Source organism: Lodderomyces elongisporus, chromosome 4, assembly GCF_030384665.1.
Source record: "Lodderomyces elongisporus chromosome 4, complete sequence".
Taxonomy (NCBI): domain Eukaryota; kingdom Fungi; phylum Ascomycota; class Pichiomycetes; order Serinales; family Debaryomycetaceae; genus Lodderomyces; species Lodderomyces elongisporus.
This window is the reverse complement of record NC_083676.1, coordinates 369885-390486: the sequence shown is the minus strand read 5'-3', so window position 1 is coordinate 390486 and position 20602 is coordinate 369885. Positions and strand designations below refer to the sequence as shown.

The following is a 20602-nucleotide window of genomic DNA, read 5'->3' as shown; positions in this document are numbered from 1 at the left end:
TAACCTTTGGGAGTCGCATCATTATTTTCGAGTACTAGAAGGTCACGAAGGGAATAATTCAGTTTCTACTTGAACTTCATTCAATACTTTGAGTATTATCAGCAGCAGCATCAGTATTAGCATCAGCTTCATCATCAGCATCAATAACCTTAGTAGTAGTAATAGTCGAGGTACTACCAATCGGAACTCCATTCGCAAAATACTTCCCTGCATCTTGAGACCAGAGGAATTCCGAGACATCCATACTATCTAGGCTGCATCTACTAATTGATACTTTTTAATTCAAGTTGGATACGGAACAATTTGAAGACACCCGATTCCGGACCAAATACACCACTTAGAAACGGCAAAAGCAGTTAAAGCAGCAAAAACAACAAAAGCGTCACCAACTGCAGAGGGAACAGCCGTGGTGATTAAAGGAACCATATTACCAAGGAGGTTAGAAGATTTCAAACACTCAACGTAAGGGAACTTTCCGTTTGACTATTGCTTTTTTTTTTGTTATTCTTTCTTGTTTTTCAAAGGAAAAAGAGATATGAGAGATTTGTTGTTAGATCAAAACTTTAAGATATAAAAGCATACTTTACAGATCAACAAACTCAACATTTTTATCAAAGTGCATACAATAGCAACAGGTTCATATTGACCATTCTTTGCTCACCCTGTTTCCATCTTTATCATCCTTTTTTGCTTTTTTCTTTCCTTTACTGGCTCCTCGTCCCGAACATTTTTTACCCTTCGCCCCTTCCTCTGCCTTAGATATACCCACTTGCAACCACGAAAACGACATCAATAATAATTAATGGAGGGTAAGGTCAGGTATAGAGTCCCGTTGGATGCTGCTCAGTTTAACAAGCAGAAGTTCACCTCAAGGGATGATATAAAGCCATGGCTTTATAAACAACTTGAAAATACAGGGATTGATGTAGTAATTGAGCGGTCTGATAAGTCAAAGATGATTTTTAGGTGCAAAAACAAGGAGAAGAAGAAAAAGAAGAAAAAGCAACAGCAGCAACAGCAACAGCAAAAGAAGGACGATACTAGTAACAACAAGAATTTAGCTGAGGGCAAGGACAACAACTTTTCACGGACACCTATTCGACGTCAAACTACTTGTCCGTTCAAAATTAGAGCCAACTACAGTGTCAGGAATAAAGTCTGGGGAATTCTGTTGGTGTGCGATTTACACGATCACGTTGTTGAACAACCTTCTAATGCCACAACAGCAGGAGCGATAACAACAACAACAACAACTCCAAAACCACCACACTCTACAAATGACAAAGGTGCACAAAACCCATTGGATTTGTTACCACAGCCAAACTTAAATGGAGGAAAATACTTCCAAAATGATAGTTCTAAAAATGATTCGAATTCGGACTCACTATTCAGCGGGAAGGAAGATAGCAGTAGCGATAATCAAAGCTCGATGAATTCGAATTTTTCCAATAAAAGCGGCGGCAATACTAGTAACAACAGTCCACCAACATCCATTAATTCAGGGGAACTGTCAAATAATGATGACTCTCTGAGCTCTAGTAAATCGTCTAGTGCTAGCGGCAATCGCAAAAGAGCAAGAAAGAAAAAAAATGGGTTGACACCGGGTCTAAAGAAAAGGAAGATTAAAAAGGAGGATTACTTAGATAAAGGGCGTTTGCCTATCGCCGAGGAGATTGCTTTGTCTCAGGGCGCAAATACAAGCTTAAGCCAAAAAACAAATTTAAACCACGACCAACGTCAAAAACTGGTAAAAGAGCAAGCACAATCATCTGGAGAACAGCGGGGGCAAGATCAAACATTGCCTCCTAATTTCAGGTATATGGACCCGCCATTTCCTCTGAACGGGCATCCCATGCAGTCTACGCAACCAATGCAACCAATGCAACCAATGCAGCCAATGCAGCCAATGCAGCCAAATTATCCTGTTCATTTTGCTCAATTTAATACAAATAATCCGCCGGTAAGTCATTTAACTCCAATACAGCCACGACTGCAAAAAGTGCCACCTTTACCGACTCCAAAACTCCGACATTTACAAAGAAACCAACAAAATTTGTCCAAGAGTTCTGAACAACAAGCATATTTACCATCTGAAAATCCAGCTCAAAATAAGCAGCCTCAGAAGCTGGAACACGTTGAAAAAACTACTAAATCCCCAAAAGGATTATACAATTCACAGGCACATTCAGTACACGCATTACAAACTCTTCAGGATATGGTGAGGGCTAAAATAAAGCATATTGTGCTTGATGATCCAAAAATTACTGACCACCAAAAAACATCTATGATGGATTCTTTCATATCTCAATTACTACTTGAGTATAGGACATACTTTAGCCCTCAATTTTTGAGTTCTTTAAAGGAGAATTTGTTTGATCAAAATACTCTATCTGGATCAAATACGATGGGCGCACCACAAACAGAGCATATGCCATCCATTGCTACGCATACTTTACTTCCAGACAAAAATGTACCTATCAACAGACCATCAAGTGCCTCATCGAAAACCAACATTTTGCAGCCAGGTTCTACGGCCTCAATCCCACTTTCGCCTCTTCTTAATGGCAATGGAAACGGAAATGGAAATGAAATTGGGAATGGAAATGGAAATATACTGCTAGATAATCTGACTCAATTACTTCGGCCCTCCAACAATATAGGGACCTCTAATGCATATGGTAATGCCTGGGAAGCTGCATCTCATTCATCAAAACCATTCAAAAGTGGTCAAAATACGTCTATGACATCCGGGAATATGAACTTGAACTCGAGCGTAAACATGAGCAATACACCCTTTCCACTACAGAGCGATCCGAGAGCTTTGAACAACCCTCTACCTCCTTTAAACTCCCTTCATAGCAATACAAAGTTAACAAATACTTTAGCAAAGCGACAAATTACACCTCCTGATTTCCCGTCTTTGCACAAGGGTCATACAGGACTTTCAAACTACCCGTTAAACCCAACACGGCCAATTAACCAACGAGCGAATAACAACAACTGTTCAAACTTTGCTGATTCGGGGAACGATAGTAGCACAAATGCTAAATCACAACTTAATCACAATCTGATTATCAACAACAACAACAACAACAACAACAATAACAACACGAATCTGCTTCCACCACCGCTGCAACCTCTTCTTCTTCCAGATGGCGCCTTAATCAAGACAGATAGCTCCACAAACTCTGATGTATCATCTAAAGAAGGCAACTCTAGTGGATCGTCCGTGAATCAGGAAACGAAATTTGGAGCAACAACTAAAGCAGGGACGTCAGGTCCAGTTTTTCCTTCGCTAAACCCCATTCTGTCAACTCCTAATCCAACTCAAATTCTTAGACACAATAATATCTCGGTGAATCCGAATCTGCTCCCAAACCTGAACCTGAGTCTGAGTAATAGTATTGGCGTGTATCAAAGTGGAAATTATAATAATAACGGAAAATTCGTTGGTAGTATACCAGTCGGCGACACTGCTTTTGCTCAACACCAACAACATCAACAGCAGCAACAGCAACAGCAACAGCAACAGCAACAGCAACATTTTAATCCTGCATTACTTTATAGTTCAAATATGCAGACTCCGCAGAATCTGGGCATGACTGGGAATTTAAACGCTGTAACATACAATGAAAATGGAAATCAAAACGCAATGTTGAACAGTTTTGGAGCTAATGGAAGTTTGGGAGGATTCTCCAACAGTAATGAATGTTTGAATGGAAATGGCGGGGGAAGTGGTAATGGAAGTCTTAATAATTTTGGTGTAATAAGCGGTATTGGAAGCATAGGTGGAATGAGTAATATTGGTGTTGGTGGTGTTGGTGGATCAGTTCCTGGCCGAAACAGTTCATCGAATACCAATTCGGGATTTGTTTACCAGGAGAGAGATAGTGGATCAAATTTACTTAACAATATGCCATCTTTTGATCCTACTTGGTGAGTCACCGCACCATTTTTTCTCCTTTGTTTTACTATCTTTTGTCTAATTCATTTTTATTGCATTTTAATTATAAATCATGATCTTTTTATATTGAAAGTAGTTTCTAGTGCTGGTCACGGCTTTCAAAAGAGAGGAAACAAAAAAGATAAATATTAAGCTTCAAAAACTGGTTTTTATTCGTACGAACATACATACATATATACATTTATATACATTTACAGATATGTATCACTTTAATTCAATTTAATTTAATTTATATTAGTTTATATTAATTCATTGGTATGTATAAAGCTGTACTTCCATAAATCTCTTCTTTTGCTTTCCTTGTTTCGATCAAAATTCTTTTACTACATTTATAATTCCAAATCAACCTGATTAATTTTTCTTTCGTGAATTAAAAATAGATCTTAAACACCCTCCTAGTTTTTTTTTTATTTTTGTTCTTCTTCTTCCTAGTTTCAGTAAAACAAACTGTAAAGCATACCGAGGTAGATATCAAAGATTTAATACTTTCATTCATACTAGTTTAATTAGATTCAAAGGGCGGAGGGGAAGGGAAAGAAAAAGAAATACTTCTATTTTCTTTATATACATAGTTTGACCTTATCCAGACACACCATTCTTGGCCATTTCGTAGATTGCATACACGTTCAACACTGACACAAAGATCCAAATGACAACAGCAATGATAGAGGTTATCCAATTATTGGTCATAATTTTATATCTTGCATCATTGTTGTGGTCCTCCCCTCCTCCTTCTATATTATCATCGTCATCGCTTACTTCCACGCCACTTTCATCTTGATCACTACTGCCCAACTTCACACGCATGATTTTTTTGGAGCAAGTGAAATAGATTAATGGGGCTGTTAATGGTGGTAACAAGATTGATATGATAACTTGTGAGATGTTTAGCGCAATACCCATTCCATTTCTTCCAATACATAAGCTTATGATCAAGCAAGGGACGATAGAGATGCCCCTAGTGATCAATCTTCTTAACCATGGTCTCAAAGTCCAATTGATATGTCCTTCACTGACAACTTGTCCTGCAATGGTGCATACAATACCTGCACTCTGACCACTGAATAAAAGTGCAACCATAAAGATTGTACCCATTGCCGGAGCAATAGACTTTGAAATGAGATCATGAATTGTGTATAGATCTGCATCCATTGCCTCTTGCGTGCCATATAATGTTGCACCGGCAACAATCAATATAGCCGCATTGACAAAGAGCGCAATGGTGAACAACGTAATCGTAAGTTCAATAATGGAGTACTTGAGGGAGTATTTGATAGACTGGTACGATGGCTTGTACTCGTTGTAGAAATAGCTTGCTTCTTTTTCATATGTAGAAACCTTATGGTTTGATGCTTTTTCACTTACAATATTTGAAGCAGCGACAGCAACTCCCACTGGAGAACTCGAGAATCCAGATACATCGGAAGTGTCTCCACAATCATTATCATCATCATTGTGACTTGTGGTTCTTTCATTGCATTCACTTGTCTTATCTTTTTCCTTCTCTTCAACGTCTTGCAGGGTGATTTCCTCGAGCTTTACATATCCATTCTTTACGTCAAACTCGCGAAGTCTAGGTTGCACCAATCCCGAGCCAAGGAAAAGTGAATGGATCATCACTGTTGCACCAACAATGGAAGTGGCCACAGTCATACCATTACCGTCAAACATCTGTTTACTCGGAACAAATCCACGAAATATTTCTTTTGCATCCGCATGTATTTGCGACAACTGAATTGCAAAACAAATAACAACAACCATAACTAGAGTACCAATAGTGTACTCAAAGATTTTCACGAACCGCATCAGCGACGTATCGGCACGATATGTCATCATAACAAACAATACATCAACAATAGTGATGCACACACCAGCGGGTAGTGGGACTTTGATCAAGATATTTAATGCAATGGCACTACCAATGACCTCGGCAACATCGGTAGCAATAATTGCACACTCGGCAAGAATCCACAAGACATAGTTCAATTTCTTGGGGAGGTATTCGCGGCAGCAGCGTGCGAGGTCGTAGCCGGTAACACTACCGAGTTTGATGCAAAGACTTTGTAAGAAGATGGCAATGACGTTGGATAGAAAAATAATGAAAAGTAATGAGTACTTGTTGGAACTACCTGCGGTGATTGCAGTTTGGTAATTACCTGGATCGAGATAACTGACGGAAACTACAAGCCCGGGTCCGATGAATTTAGAATATTTTTTGAGGATCGATTTAGTTTTGGATGCATAGGACCCAAACTTGGAATGGAATGTACCTGTGGTATTATTGGTAGTTGATGAATGAATCTCAGAGTTCGTATAGGTGTTGGTAAATGGTGATGCAAGGGTGGCATGTTGACTCGTCCGTTTGGTTGAGACCCTGGAGATTGCAGGCATATCTCGTCCTGATGTTGCAGAAAGTATTGATTCTGCACGATGAGAAGTCGTCTGATCAGCAATGTCAATAGATTTCATCTTCGATCTTCGAGTGCTTTTTTTGAAAAGGCAAGTGAAGTTCAATGTTATTAAATCACGAAGCAATGAAGAACTCTAAAATGAAAATGAAAAATGACAATAGATTTAGAATAAAATTAAAATTAAAATTAAAATAAGAAAAGGGAAGAAAAAAGTAACACAAAGATAAATCTCGTGTTATATTGGGTAACCTTCTGAGCTGCTAATGAAAACTTCAATGTTCACCACCTTGATCACTTTTTGATATCTTACTTGATCGTGCAGCGAATAGTAAGGTTTTGATAATGGTTATTATAAGTAGTAGTAGTAGTAGTAACAGTAGTAACAGTTGTAGCAGTAGTAACACTATTGCTATCACCAATTCTTCTCTTTTCCAGTCCCTTCTTATGGTTATTTTGCTTGATAGTGCAAGACCCTTTTTCAAGTAAAATTTCTAGGCAAAGTTTGTTTGTCGTAGAATACTCAGTTTTTATTTTAGCTTCGTATTTTTTTCCCCCTTGGGTTCTTTTCTTTGCAACCGTTGACGATGATGGAAAAGAAGAAAGAAGAAAGAAGAAAGAAGAGAAGAAGGTGGAAATATATATGTCAGAAAACAAGTTTTTTTTATCTTTTTTCGTTCTTTTTATATGTTACCTGGACGAAACGGATTAGGACGGTTGTGTAGTGGATGGTGTTAGTGTTAGTGTTAGTGTTAGTGTTGGTGGTGGTGGTGGCGATGACAATAAGCCAGACCCGTAACTCGTACCCCAAATGGTTATTGGATACCCATGGAATTATATGGAAAATACCGGGTAGGAGTTCTCCTATTCTTCAATCTAAATCCTTTTGTTTTTTTTTTTGATTTCAACTTTACTATTTTTTTAAATTCGTTGGTATTAGTGTTCAATATTGGCTTTAGTACTAATTCTAGCCTTGTGGCTGAGCCTATTTTTTGTCTACGTTTATTTTACAACGGTTTTGTGTCAAATGCGGGGGGAGGGGGGAGGAAGGAGGGTGACAATATTAATTATATAATTACACATGGCGAAACAAAAATAGAAACATCAATAAATATATAATCTTGCAATTGTGCAAAGGAGGGGAAGAAGTAGGAAAACGCAGTTGTGTAATGGAGCTAAAACCACTAATGCTCACAAATTCTTGTATTAAAACCGTGTACAAACAAGGTTATATATATATATATATAAGTATATATATACTTTGATTACGTGTTGGTATAAGTGTTTTTTTTTTCAATGAAACTTTCTTTTTTTGTATCTGCTACCAGAGTTGTGTTTGCGAAATCGGAGGGTTACATAGTCTAAATCAACAAAATTACACAAGAATGAAACCACGCAATGATGCCGTTTTATTAATGTTAATACTATACTCTGTTCTATTACTCTAAATTTAGTATACTCCTGTAATTAAATATTTATATGACGATGTGTTATAGATCTCCTTTTCCTTTACTCTTGTTTTTGTTTTTTTTATATATATTTGACATTTCTAATTTCCTCTATATCGTTCTTTATTTTCCGCCCGCGGCCCGTCTTTATTATATCATTGTGGCTACTATTGTCTCGTATTCTTTTTGGTATTCCCTTTATTCTCGCAAGTTAAGGATTCTCAACAAATGTTTTGATGGGCTCACCACCAACGATTTTTTGCAATTTGCTCAAAATGTCGTCAAAACTGTTAAATTCAGTATACGGAATGTTTTCTCTTTTGCAGTAGGTGATCAAATCGTTTCCGTGTTTAGCAAACAAGAGATCTGTTTCCTTTGCCGCACTCAAGTCGCTGACACCATCACCTGCATAAAACAATTGTGGTACAACTAAGCCTTCGCTATCCTCCTTCAAGTCTGCATAGCCGTGATTAGTCAAGTATTCCTTGATTGATTGTGCTTTATCGTGGCCAAAAGGTGAGTCTGGGTGTTTGAACAAGATCTCCCAGTTCTTGCCATTGTCGCTGAGTCTAACGTCGTTTGACAAGATTTGGATTTTGGATGCTGCATCAGGACCAACGAGTTTTGCCAAAAGGGCAGAAATGATGGGCGTCATACCAGAGCTCACGACAACAATGGGAATACCCTCTGCTTGACAGTATTCAAAGAATTTGATGAAACCGGGGTCAAGCTTGATGTTGGCAAGTAAAATTTCAATACACTCGTCAAATGGCGTTGTTACAGAATTCAATTCTTCTCTGAACCCATCACGAAAAGAGGTTTTTCCATCAAGAATATCCTGGCCAATGTTTTTACGTCTTGTACCACCCATTCCCAAATTGTCAGTGAGGTAATCATTTGAGTCTTGGAGAGTAATTGTGCCGTCAAAGTCACTGAAGACGATTGCTGGTGGGTTTTTAACAGACATTGATGTATAAGTGTTGAGCAAAAATTGAAATAGTCGAAGAAGAAAGTAAAGTAAAGTAAAGTAAAGTAAAGTAAAGCAAGAAAAGGAATAATTCTCTGTTGTCTCTCCTTTTTATTTATTTATTTATTTATTAATTTCTGTTTCTTTTGGTGAATGAATATTGGTTGGTGGTGGTCGTGTTATTACGTAGAAACGGGTGCTAATAAAAAAAAAATGGACGTTATAAAAAGGGGGAAGTGGAAATAGAACCAATGTGTTATTTGCAGCTGTTGATTTTGTTTTATAAAGCAAAAACGTTGAATTTTGAAACAAAAGGTGTTACCGCACAGATCCGTAAATTATTATTCTTTTTTTTTGGTTGTGAACACACGACCAAATTAGCGACTAGAATAGAAGGAACATGCTTGGCACCAATAATTGGTAATGACGTTTTCAATTTACGTTTTGGTTTTTGACAACTTGAAAAGAAACGAAGAAAAAAAGAACAAAAAAGAACAAAAAAGAACAAAAAAGAACAAAAAAGAACAAAAAAGAACAAAAAAGAACAAAAAAGAACAAAAAAAGAACGGGAGCTAGAACTTCGGCCCTGTTAGCTTGGGGTACATCAAAGATATTTAGTGTTCAATTATTTCCATATTTTTGGACAAAGTTTCTAGTGAATAGCTAGTATTTATCAAAATTCAAGTACAATTTTCTTTTTCTTTTTTTGGCATCAAATTGTGACCAAAAATAAAATTCTTGTCTTAAGTTGCAAATTTTATAAACCTTTTTTTGTTACTCTTTTTTTTTTTCAACCACACATCACGTGACAATAATACTATTAGAAGTATCAACAGATGATTTGGATAATGGAGAAAATTATACTATAATATTCAGATTGAAACATATTGCTTATATCTTTTTTTGCTCAGAGACCAGAGCTTATATCAAACAATTTATCTAAAATGTATATGCAGGGCTGAATGATGTTTTTTTTCAGTCTGTTTTTTCTTTTTTTCGAGAATGCCATAACACAACATAACAAAAACAAAATAAGTTAAAGCAAAATGAGATAACCAACAAGTTAAAGTTCGGGGGTTTTTCTTTTAACCAAAGCTTGTGGGAAAAAAAACGAGCCAATCAGATTATAATGATAATTATTAGTATAGTCATACTTGTGGTGTGAATCAACAGATGCTTAAGCTGCATGTTCTGTGAGTACACTAAATAAAACAGTTATTGTTGTGGACAAATCAGCATCATTTCCATCATAACGTAGACTTAATACGAAGCAAATGACGAGCACTACACAAAACTGGAGCAATCTTACGAAATAGTCAAATTTTTTTTTTTTAAATTCTTTTTTTTTTTCATTTTCTTTAATTTCTTCATCATATTATCAGCTAGTTTAGAGTTTTTGAAAAAAAAAGGGCAAGTGGTAATACTGTTCAAGCATTGTAACATAGATGACTGTCTTTACTATTATGGCTTGACGTTCTAGACTACACGTGGTATCATATGGTAGATTCTGAAACAAGTCCAGTTTCTACTATAGTTAATACAACCATCCTCTCATTCCTTTGTATATATATATATATATATATGTATATTGTTAATATTTTTTTTTTTTTCAATAATTTTCCGCAACTGCCGAGGGAACTACACTTGTAACCAAACAATCTGAAATCTTGATGAATCAAACGATTTAGCAACTAATCAGTATTACTTTTGCTATTCTTTTGCTGTTTATTTTTTTTTTCAATTTTAATTAATAGTTCTACTTTAACGTGATGTAGTTAGTAAGCGAGTGCTTCCGTTTGGTCTCACAACGGAATTCCATCTCCAACACAACTAGCTTTGGCTTCTCCCTTGTACATCGTTCTCTTCCACTTGGTTTATGACGACAAGTGAAAGGGAGAAAGAGAGGTCTTATCTTGACTGAAGAAGCAAGTAACCTCGACAAGATGAGCAAATGTAGGATATATGAGAGGGAAGAGAATCGTATAAAGAGAAGAGTCAAAAAAAGAGATAGAAAAAAAGAAAGAAAAAAAAAAGAAATAAAAGTGAAAAAAACAGTCATGATATCACCGGTTCATGATTGTTCTATTTTTAAATCTTTATCTATTTTCTGTGTTATGTACATCCAGGGTGATTCTAAAGCTAGACCTATAGTCAGACTTATAGTCAGACATATAGTCAGACATATAGTCAATCTTTCTTTTTTTTTCGTATCTGTACCGAGGTGCCAGTTTCTGTGCCAGTGCCAGTGCCAGTGCCAGTGCCAGTGCCAGTGCCAAGTATGTGTATGTAACTTCCTTCACTTTATACATCCACTTTTTAGCCTCATTCTGCCTTCCCCTCCACAATAATGATGCATCGCTTGAAAATGTCTTGTGTAGGCGAAATGAAGCATGGAAAGGAAGTCTGCAATTCTTCACTTTAAAGTAGAAAAGAAAAAGAAAAAAAACAAGAAAAGAAAGAAGAACCGGAGAATAAGAGTTTGAGAAATTGGGATGCTAGATAAGGTTGCTGTGCAAAACTCATTATTGCTAAAACTTAAAAAAAAATAAAAATTGAGATAAAAAAAAACACTCCTATTTTTTCGGTCTTTTATTTATTTGACTTTGTAATCGCCGTCATTAGAATTCGGATAATTGCCACAGAAAGAATAACAAGGAAGCTTGTAACGATCAGAAAGTTTAAAGCTGGAAATCGATGTTGAAATTAGAGAGAGGAAAAGAAAAAAAAGAAAGAAAGAGAACCTTGTTCATTGACTAGTAGATACTCCTATTCATATACATCGGCAAAAAAATATAATCACGGAAACTAAGGAAAGTGAAAGGTGAAGCCAGAAAGAGGTATCGGAGTTGACATTTTTTCTCTTCCTCTATGTTTGATTTTAGAAGAAAAAAAAATAGTAAAATACAATATTCTTCGTTTCTGTGTCAGTAGTTGTTGGTTATTTAAATATATATGTATATATGTATATATGTATATATGTATATAGTGCATTAGCATTGACAGTACCTCTATAGTATGGTTCATTAATGTGGATAATGTGGAAAAGATTGTGGTGGTCTTTTGGTTTGGTGTAAGATATAACCGTTGATACAGCAATTTTCTCTAAACCACAACCTTTTGTAATTCACATTTTGTATTGGGCAGAGCAAAGCAAATACTTTTTTTGTGTGTGCTTGATGGGCAATGACGGATTAACAACTGATACAATCCTTGTTTTTGCTTTTTGCTTTTTGCTTTTTGCATTTCTTTTTCTGTTGTTCACAGTTACAAACAGATGCACATACACTAGTATGGTCCCCACCCCCCCACCTCCTCCTTCCCTTGGGGACAGTCCAATCAGTTGCTCAGTTGCTTACAGCATATTGCTTTATTGCTCACAGCTTATTGCTTATTGCTTATTGCTTATTGTCTTTTTCTTTTTTTTTTTTTTTTTCATTTCTAGTTCTTGCTTCTCCTTGTACCTCTCTCTTACTCGGATGTCGTCAGCCTCTGATTATTCATCACCAATTTTCTCTTATATCTTTCTACTGTCTTTAACATTTTTTTATTTTATTTTATTTTTTATTTTTTTTTATTTATTTATTCTAACAAATATTTGGAAAGAGGAAGAGTTTCCTAAACTTATATATTTGAATTATCTCATCTTTCAACAACAATAAATACAACCAATCAACCAACCAATCAACCAAACAACCAAACAAAATTTTGTTAATCATAAAGATCTTTTTCTATCTTCTTTTATCCTTTCAATCACCCTTTACTCACCCTTTTCTTTTCCAAGAAGTAGACCAGGTTCCTTAAGTAGTCAATTTATTATTAAAACCAAAGTCTTAAACAAATTACCTCCCCCCCGACAAAAAAAAGAATACAGATTCTGTATTTTCAACCAAAGTATAGAAATAATAGAGGCCACAATTAAAACGTTGTGATCATACAGAATAATATTCAATAATTACGGATTATTTGTAAATAAGAAAAAAAAAATAGAAATTAAGTCAAAAAGACAAAAAGACAAAAAGAAAAAAACAACAAAAAGAAACAAAAGCTAATCACATCTCAATATCCTCACCATCGTCAACCCCAAATACGACCCCTCCAAAAAACAATAAGACCAGAAACTCGTTCACCATGTTTGAGAATTTAAAAGCTTTTATTAGACACGGAAAACAGGCTAATGACATGAAAAAGAAGGGCTTGCCCACAACTGCTACTTCGCCATACGACAGCAATAACAACATTGGGCAATACCAGTCTACAGGAACTTATTCAACATTGGAGAACCCATTTGGCTCAGAGTATCAGGTTATTGACTCCTACAACCCATCCGACAAGCAATACCAACAATACCAACAACAATACGAACAACAGTTGCAACAACAAGAACAACAACAAGAACAACAAGAACAGAAAGATCAGCAATTTGCTCAGCAAATGGGCCAAACATCCCTTGATCAACAACAACAACAGCAACAACAAAATGGTTTATACAGCAACTACGGAGCAGGATACTCTGACATTACTTTAAATGATCCATCTCTGCAACAACAACAGCAACAGCAACAACAGCAACAGCAAGATCTCCACAATAAAGTTGCCACCCAAATGGTTGAAGAGGAGAATTTGCAGAAATCCAAATCAAAAAAGTACCCCAATTTGGAACGATATCAAGTACTTGAACAAATGGGTGAAGGTGCTTTTTCCGTTGTGTACAAGGCCATACACTTACCTACCGGTAAAGAAGTTGCCATCAAGATTTTGCGTAAATTCCAAATGGATCAACAACAAAAACAATCTGTCTTGAAGGAAGTAACCATTATGAGACAATTGAAACACCCTAATATTGTTCGCTTTATTGAGTTCATAGACTCACCCATTTATTACTACATTGTCCAGGAATTGGCTTCTGGTGGTGAGATTTTCACCCTGATTGTTAAGTACACATACCTCTCAGAGGACTTGTCGAGATGGATCATTACTCAAGTTGCACAAGCGATTAGGTATTTGCACGAAGAGGTTGGTATCGTGCATCGTGATATCAAGCCCGAAAATTTACTATTTGAGCCGATTGAATTTAAACCAAGTGTTAACCCAGTGGCCAAATTGAGAAAAAGCGATGATCCAAACACCAAAGCGGACGAGGGTGATTTCACAGATGGAGTAGGAGGAGGCGGTATTGGAGTTGTCAAGTTGGCAGATTTTGGATTATCCAAACAGATATGGGAACACAATACAAAGACTCCTTGTGGTACTGTTGGCTATACCGCTCCCGAGATTGTTAGAGATGAACGTTATTCGAAAGAAGTTGATATGTGGGCAATGGGATGTGTTCTCTACACCTTGCTTTGTGGGTTTCCACCATTTTATGACGAAAAAATTGAAACGCTTACGGAAAAAGTTGCCAAGGGCCAATTCACTTTTTTGCAACCATGGTGGGACGAAATCAGCGATGGTGCTAAAAATTGTGTAAGCAACTTGTTAACAGTTGACCCTAAAAAAAGGTATACTATTGACGACTTGCTTCAGGACTCATGGATCAAGCAACAACCTAAATCAGCCTCATCATCATCTACCGCATTTAATGCCCCTGTTGAATCCAGTGCTGGAGCACACCCTATTCAATCACACAATCAAGACCCCAGTGCAGGAAAGAAATACTCCAAAAAGTTTAAAGCACAAAATCCAACACATCATGATCTTTACTCTCCTGCAGCTATTGCATTGAGAGATGCATTTGACATTTCCACCGCAGTACATCGTATGGAGGAAGAGGCTGCATTATCGAACAAGAATGGCGGCATTGAGGATTTGATTGAAGAAGAGGAAGAAGAAGAAGAAGAAGATGTTAGTCATAGTGGCAGAGTGTTGCAGCACCACAAGAGGAGTCCCGAAAGCCAAAGAATCAGAGAGAGAAATCACCAGCAAGGCGGATCTTCTAGAATTCCTAGATCAAACGGCAACAGTACTAATGCAAGAAGCCATATAAAGATGAACCAAAATGCATTTGACTTGAATCTTGGCGGAGCTTCAATCCTTGAGAGGAGGAAAAATAAATTTATACCCATCCAGTCTAGCTAGCCTCAGGTTGTTTGAAGCACGAATGTTGTTTGTGGTTTAGTAGTTATAAACGATGACGTTAATAAAGGGTTTTTTTTCTCAATTTTCATTTTTTCAACTGTTCAACTGTTCAACTTTTATATTATTTCAATTTTTTCAATCTTGCAATTTTCAAATTTCAAATTTTTAGTTTTCATTTAACCAAATTTCTAATCCAATTGTTCAGATATTCAAAATTATTTATTATCATTTCGTAAGAATCTTAGAGTTGTTTAAAATAGATGATTATTTATTTCCCACAGTTTTTTATTTTTTATTTTACTTTTTTCTTTTTTCTTTTTTTTCATACTTCTCTAACTATTAACCACAGTTTTTTAAGGTTTTGATATATAATACTTTTCAACCACCTGTCAACTTTTTACATAATCTATTAAGGTTTACTGAGAGAATGCGGCTGGGTAATTGCTGGTCACCAACCAATCAATATATTTGTGGAATAGTATAAAGCACCATGTAAACTAGTGGTAATTTTTTATTTTCCCTTTTTCTTCTTTTCTTTTCTATTTTGGGGGATACCGTTGACGGAAAATATAAGTTAGGTCGCAGCCACAATTTGTCACATTAGTAATCGGAGTCGTCCTCCACAATTAAGGCTTTAGTAATACACACATACACATACAAGTATGTACCTACAAAAATGAAATATATATGAAATTATATATACATATATGTATATATATATATGCAATTATCGCTGATTGTATATCCATATTGTTCACATTCACTCCTAACTCCTAACTCCCATCTACCTTGTTTCAGCTTGTTTTCTTAAATTGCATATTTCAATTGAACACTCTCAACCATTTCATAAGCTATCTTTTTAATTCATAAATACTCATGTCTGCTCAAACCATTCCAAAAACACAAAAAGTTTCCCTTTTCAATGAACAAGGCGACACTTCCAAAATCCAATACGTTGAAGATTTTTCCACTCCACAAATTAGCTCGCCAACGGATGTTATTGTAAAGAACTACTATGCTGGCGTCAATTTCATTGAGGCGTATTTCCGTAAGGGTATTTACCCCGTTTCCTCGACTCCGTATGTGTTTGGTCGTGAAGCTAGTGGTGCAGTTGTTGCTGTTGGATCCGACGTCAAGGAATTGTCCATCGGCGACAAGATTGCATACTTGTCACCAAATACATTCGCTCAATACACAAAAGTATCTGCATCCAATTTGAAATTTGTCAAGTTGCCTTCTTCCAGTAATGACGAGGATTTGAAAATCTATGGAAGCTTGTTTTTACAAGGATTGACTGCATTGACATTTGTCAATGAAGCTTATAATGTGAAAAGCGACGATTTTGTTTTGGTTTGGGCAGCAGCTGGTGGTGTAGGAAGATTAATTGTGCAATTGGCTGCACAGCGTGGTGCCCATGTTATTGCAGTTGCATCTACTGATGAGAAATTGCAAATTGCCAAGTCTCTTGGTGCAGAGTACCTTGTCAACTCTTCCAGCGATGACGTTGCCAAAAGAGTGGAAGAAATAACCAAAGGCAAAGGTGTTGCAGTATCTTTTGACTCCGTTGGTAAAGACACATTTGAAACCTCATTGAGTGCCTTGGCTAGAAAGGGTCATTTCGTGAGTTATGGTAACTCATCAGGTACTGTTACTCCGTTCCCATTGAGCCGTTTATCACCCAAAAACATTCAATTAGCAAGACCACAATTGTTTGGATACATTACCGAAAAGCAAGAATGGGACCACTATGCTGAAGAATTAAAGAAGTTGTACCAACTGGGGGAGTTGAAGTTTGAAGTGCTGAAAGTTTATGAGTTGAAAGATTATCAACAAGCGGCCGAAGACTTGGAAGGAAGAAAGACTACAGGTAAATTGACTTTAAAGATTCCAGAGTAGTCTATCAAAAAAGTGGCATCCAAGCAAAGGAAAGGAAATGAAAAAGTATAATTGTCTTTTATATGTCAAACTATCTACACTTTATATCTGTTGATTTTAGAAGTAATAATTATTATATTAAGCAAGCGATTCAAACAACTATCCAGTATTGCGTCGAGTACGTCTGGAATGAAAACCGTAGATCATCTACATTAAAAGACCTAATCTTCACGATTAAGAAGACAAGCAAGAGAAGAAAGGGGGGGGGGGGGCAGAGAGGCAAAGTAAGCGACGAGTAGGCAAAAGATAGAGGCAAGAAACAAAGGAATGAAAATTAAACAAAACAAACTAAAAGACAAAAAAAACGATAAATGCAAGCAAAATTTTACCCTCTTTAAAATCTAGAAGAAATAATGAAAAGTTAATAAGAAAAGATTTGCCAATTTGATAGTGTTGTTTTGACTATAACTTATCATATCAATGAATGAAGTATCCTTCCATTTTAAGCACGAAATACAATATCTTGTTCTATACTTATACAGCTTCAGCCTTGCCCCCGTGGTTTTCTCTATTTTCTCCTTTTCTCATTTTCTTGTTTTCTCCTTTTCTCATTTTCGTAAGTCTTCATATTCTGTTTCCAATTTTCTCTTTCTTTCTATTTCTTCATTTTCTAATCTTATTTCGTTAAAGCTTTGGTCTGCTTTGCTCGTACTTCATCAAATCCTGTGGCGTTACTACACCATAAACAAAATTCCCCAGATCATTAGTCACTATGGCAAAATAATTTCCTCTGTTGAAAAATCCCGCGAGATCCTCTAGAGGACTAAATGGGGTCAATACACTATATCTTTTCCCCTTTGGTTTCAAGATCTTTGTTTTTGGTGAAGTAGTTTCTAAAATCTTTCCCTTTCCCTTTCCCTCTCCCGTTCCGTTCTGAATATTTTTATTGTTTCTGATTTCAGTTTCATATTTTCTTTTGGTATTTTGGTTGAACCAAATCATATAATCAAACACAGTAGGTTCTTGTTTTGCATGATTGATTTGGGCGGTACCTTGTTTGAACTGCTCAAGGTTGATCACTCCAAGTAATCGTTTATTTAACTCGTGGATCACTGGTAAATATGTAAACTCATTTTCAAAGCCGAGTTCGATGGCCCCATAGATTGAAGTCGATGGATTGACGGACAATGCTTGTGGGATATTGAGGTCCTCGATAGTAGCGCCACGATAATCCTGTGTGTGAAACAATATAGGAGTGGTTGTCATTACAAAAGCAGGTAAAGTGGAAGCAAAGAAGAGGGGCGAGAAGGAAGAGGGGGGGGGGGGAGAATGCAATATGGCTTTCTCACTTATAAGACAAAAAGCGAATTAGAATGGTGAGTGAGATGGGAGCACATGAATAGGTTAAGGTCGAAAGAATCTTTATTGGAAGGTTTCATAGTTTTGTGGAGTGCACTAGATCTTTGCAACAGTTTGAACGAGAGGACACGACAAATATTCGAAACTCTATAGACTGGTACCAAGGTACCAAAATATTTGTTTCTGTTTCTATTTCTTTTTGAGGTAAGATTCTATTCCAATACTAAAAAAAGTTATCTTCATTTGTTCTATTTTCATTAGAGAAAACCAAAAAGAAAGGGTGATTTTATAAAATTATTAATAAATAGGGATGCGATGATGTAAGCTAGATAAATCATGTAAGATATATATATATATATATATTGAGGAATCCGTGGCGTCAAGTGCTTCGTCTTTTCTCCAACATCGACAAACCGCCACTTAAGCTGCTTCTGCTGTACGATACTGTGCTTGTCCGGTTCTCGAACCCGACTCGTCTTCAACTTCACCTTCCTCTTTCACGACCCGTTTCCAAACTTCTTCGTCGTTGCCGTTGTTCAAAATGCCTATTCTCATTGTAGCTAATAGGTTGATAGCAGCAGTTGAGTGTCCATACACTCCACCATAGAAAGCCTTAGTAGCATCCTTCCCATGCGAAGCTTTCAAAAGAGGAACGCCTCCAGGGTGTTGGTCCATAAAGGGGGTAATATCATGTATTATACTTTGAATCACGATATAGATTCGATCTTTATTTGAAGACGACGCGATTATATTCTTGAAATCTTTTGGTGAGATAAGTGGTAGTTTCGAGATTGGAGTACCCCAATTAAGCTGACTCTTTGTGCGGTTGATTACACGCTGCTGTTGTTGAAGATTAAGATGCACCACTAAGTTGTCTGGCGTGCGGCACAACTCATGCACAATACCCAATTTCTCCATCGTCCATATAAACCACTTTGTTGGGTCATAAGTGAAAAAACCATTATCACATCTGTAGTCATGTGGAAACTCGTGATGAAAATTTTGTTGTGACTGCCCATACGTAAGCAATGCAACTAAAGGATTGAGACAATTCTGTGATGAGTTTTTATCGTTGAATGGTTGTGTTGGAATAGTAACTTGAATCCGCTTCAAATGGCAAATAGATTCAGTACTGAGTAGTGATTGCTGACATAGAAACATACGAAGAATTCCTGGATACAACAATCCGTGCACCATAGAATCATGACACAAAAACTTTGTAATGATTATCGGGATAAGCAATGTGGTAGTTAAGAACCATATGGGGTATGTGCGTTGTTGCCATGCTAACAAAGATTGCGTGCTCTCATCATAATCCTCTCGGGAGACTTCATCTGATGTATCATGATCATTATTGCCCATTTCAGCCACTTCGTTCTGCAACGTGTATTCCAAATGTTTAAGCTCCTCATCTGTTCTTTGATCTGATAACGGGAATTCCTGACTGATAAAATTATCATAAAACGTTGTCACCTTGGGCTTCTTCAATAACCAGCCATAATGGCTAAAGATAAAACCCCGTTTAATCAGATATGGATCACGCTCAGTATCTTCGGTAAAACGATGGTGTGCTCTGTGCAAGGAAGCCCACCACCGTATGGAGCCCAATCCACAGCTGCTGCCAAATACCGCAAAAAAATACTTCAACGCTCCAAATTTCACTTTAAACGAATTGTGCGCAAAATACTTGTGATATCCCGATGTAAATGCAAGCATTGTAATGTTGTAGTAAATTATTGTGAAATACATTGTTTTTTGATTAGCAGGTAGAATGCTTTCTCCGCTATAAAGTATATAGGATAATGCCAAAAAGGGAAGAATTACAACCGTTAAAAGGTGAACATAGTTGATTCGCCGTACGAAATCACGTCTTTTCTTCTTAATCTCATGAATTCTTGTCTTTTTTAATTTTTGAGCCTGATTTAGTAAATTGTGAGGTGATGAAGATTGATGGGACGAGCTTGCAACTTTGCGTCGCTGAATCTTCATGGTTTTCTGACCCTGACTCTGACCCTGACTCTGACCCTTACCCTGTCCTTGATCTTGACTTTGACTTTGACCTTTATCTTGGCCATGGTTTGGCATTCGCTCATCAGCCTCATTCTTGATGGTATTAGCTGTTCCATTCATTGGCATAAAAATTCATCCAAAATGTTTGATGTCGACACGGGTAAAGTCAAAATATAAGAAAAAAAAATTTGAAATTTAAAATTAAAATGGAAGGAAAGACACCCTAAAACATCTAGTAAAAATAGTGGTAAGGACCGGGAGATGATAACCACACTTCTAAAGTACGAGAGTCGTGTCTGAATTTGAAAATCACGAGTATCAACGAAAAACCAAAAACCAAAAAAAAATAAACAACAACCGAAAAAAGTTGAAAAGTAGAAAAGAGGAAAAGAAGAAACAACAAAAAGGAAAAGCAAAAAAGAAAAAGACAAAGAAAGACAAACAAAGCACAACTCAAAACTCAAAACTCAAAACGCAAAACGCATTTCCAAGAGAA

At 36.6% G+C, this 20602-nt stretch overlaps 7 protein-coding genes across 7 annotated transcripts; 3 read left to right on the top strand and 4 right to left on the bottom strand. All coding sequences in view use genetic code 12, as the record gives it.

The window, feature by feature from the left end:
* Positions 1–802: 802 nt before the first annotated feature.
* Positions 803–3940, top strand: AFT1 (DNA-binding transcription factor aft1; the record flags this gene model as incomplete). The annotated part of the gene is made up of 1 exon (XM_001525845.2): positions 803–3940. One exon carries the CDS (start codon positions 803–805, stop codon positions 3938–3940), a length of 3138 nt encoding a protein of 1045 aa, XP_001525895.2.
* Positions 3941–4543: 603 nt separating this feature from the next.
* On the bottom strand, positions 4544–6433 carry SMF1_2 (Manganese transporter smf1; the record flags this gene model as incomplete). Its single annotated transcript, XM_001525844.2, has 1 exon — positions 4544–6433. The coding sequence occupies one exon, from the start codon at positions 6431–6433 to the stop codon at positions 4544–4546; it is 1890 nt and encodes a 629-aa protein (XP_001525894.2).
* A 1598-nt stretch (positions 6434–8031) lies between these two features.
* On the bottom strand, positions 8032–8787 carry PVL30_003293 (uncharacterized protein; the record flags this gene model as incomplete). The annotated part of the gene is made up of 1 exon (XM_001525843.1): positions 8032–8787. One exon carries the CDS (start codon positions 8785–8787, stop codon positions 8032–8034), a length of 756 nt encoding a protein of 251 aa, XP_001525893.1.
* A 4128-nt stretch (positions 8788–12915) lies between these two features.
* srk1 (MAPK-activated protein kinase Srk1) lies at positions 12916–14862 on the top strand (the record flags this gene model as incomplete). Its single annotated transcript, XM_001525841.2, has 1 exon — positions 12916–14862. One exon carries the CDS (start codon positions 12916–12918, stop codon positions 14860–14862), a length of 1947 nt encoding a protein of 648 aa, XP_001525891.2.
* Positions 14863–15738: 876 nt separating this feature from the next.
* ZTA1 (NADPH:quinone reductase) lies at positions 15739–16758 on the top strand (the record flags this gene model as incomplete). The annotated part of the gene is made up of 1 exon (XM_001525840.2): positions 15739–16758. The coding sequence occupies one exon, from the start codon at positions 15739–15741 to the stop codon at positions 16756–16758; it is 1020 nt and encodes a 339-aa protein (XP_001525890.2).
* A 663-nt stretch (positions 16759–17421) lies between these two features.
* Positions 17422–18003, bottom strand: PVL30_003290 (uncharacterized protein; the record flags this gene model as incomplete). Its single annotated transcript, XM_001525839.2, has 1 exon — positions 17422–18003. One exon carries the CDS (start codon positions 18001–18003, stop codon positions 17422–17424), a length of 582 nt encoding a protein of 193 aa, XP_001525889.2.
* A 513-nt stretch (positions 18004–18516) lies between these two features.
* OLE2 (stearoyl-CoA desaturase) lies at positions 18517–20226 on the bottom strand (the record flags this gene model as incomplete). The annotated part of the gene is made up of 1 exon (XM_001525838.2): positions 18517–20226. One exon carries the CDS (start codon positions 20224–20226, stop codon positions 18517–18519), a length of 1710 nt encoding a protein of 569 aa, XP_001525888.2.
* Positions 20227–20602: the final 376 nt, after the last annotated feature.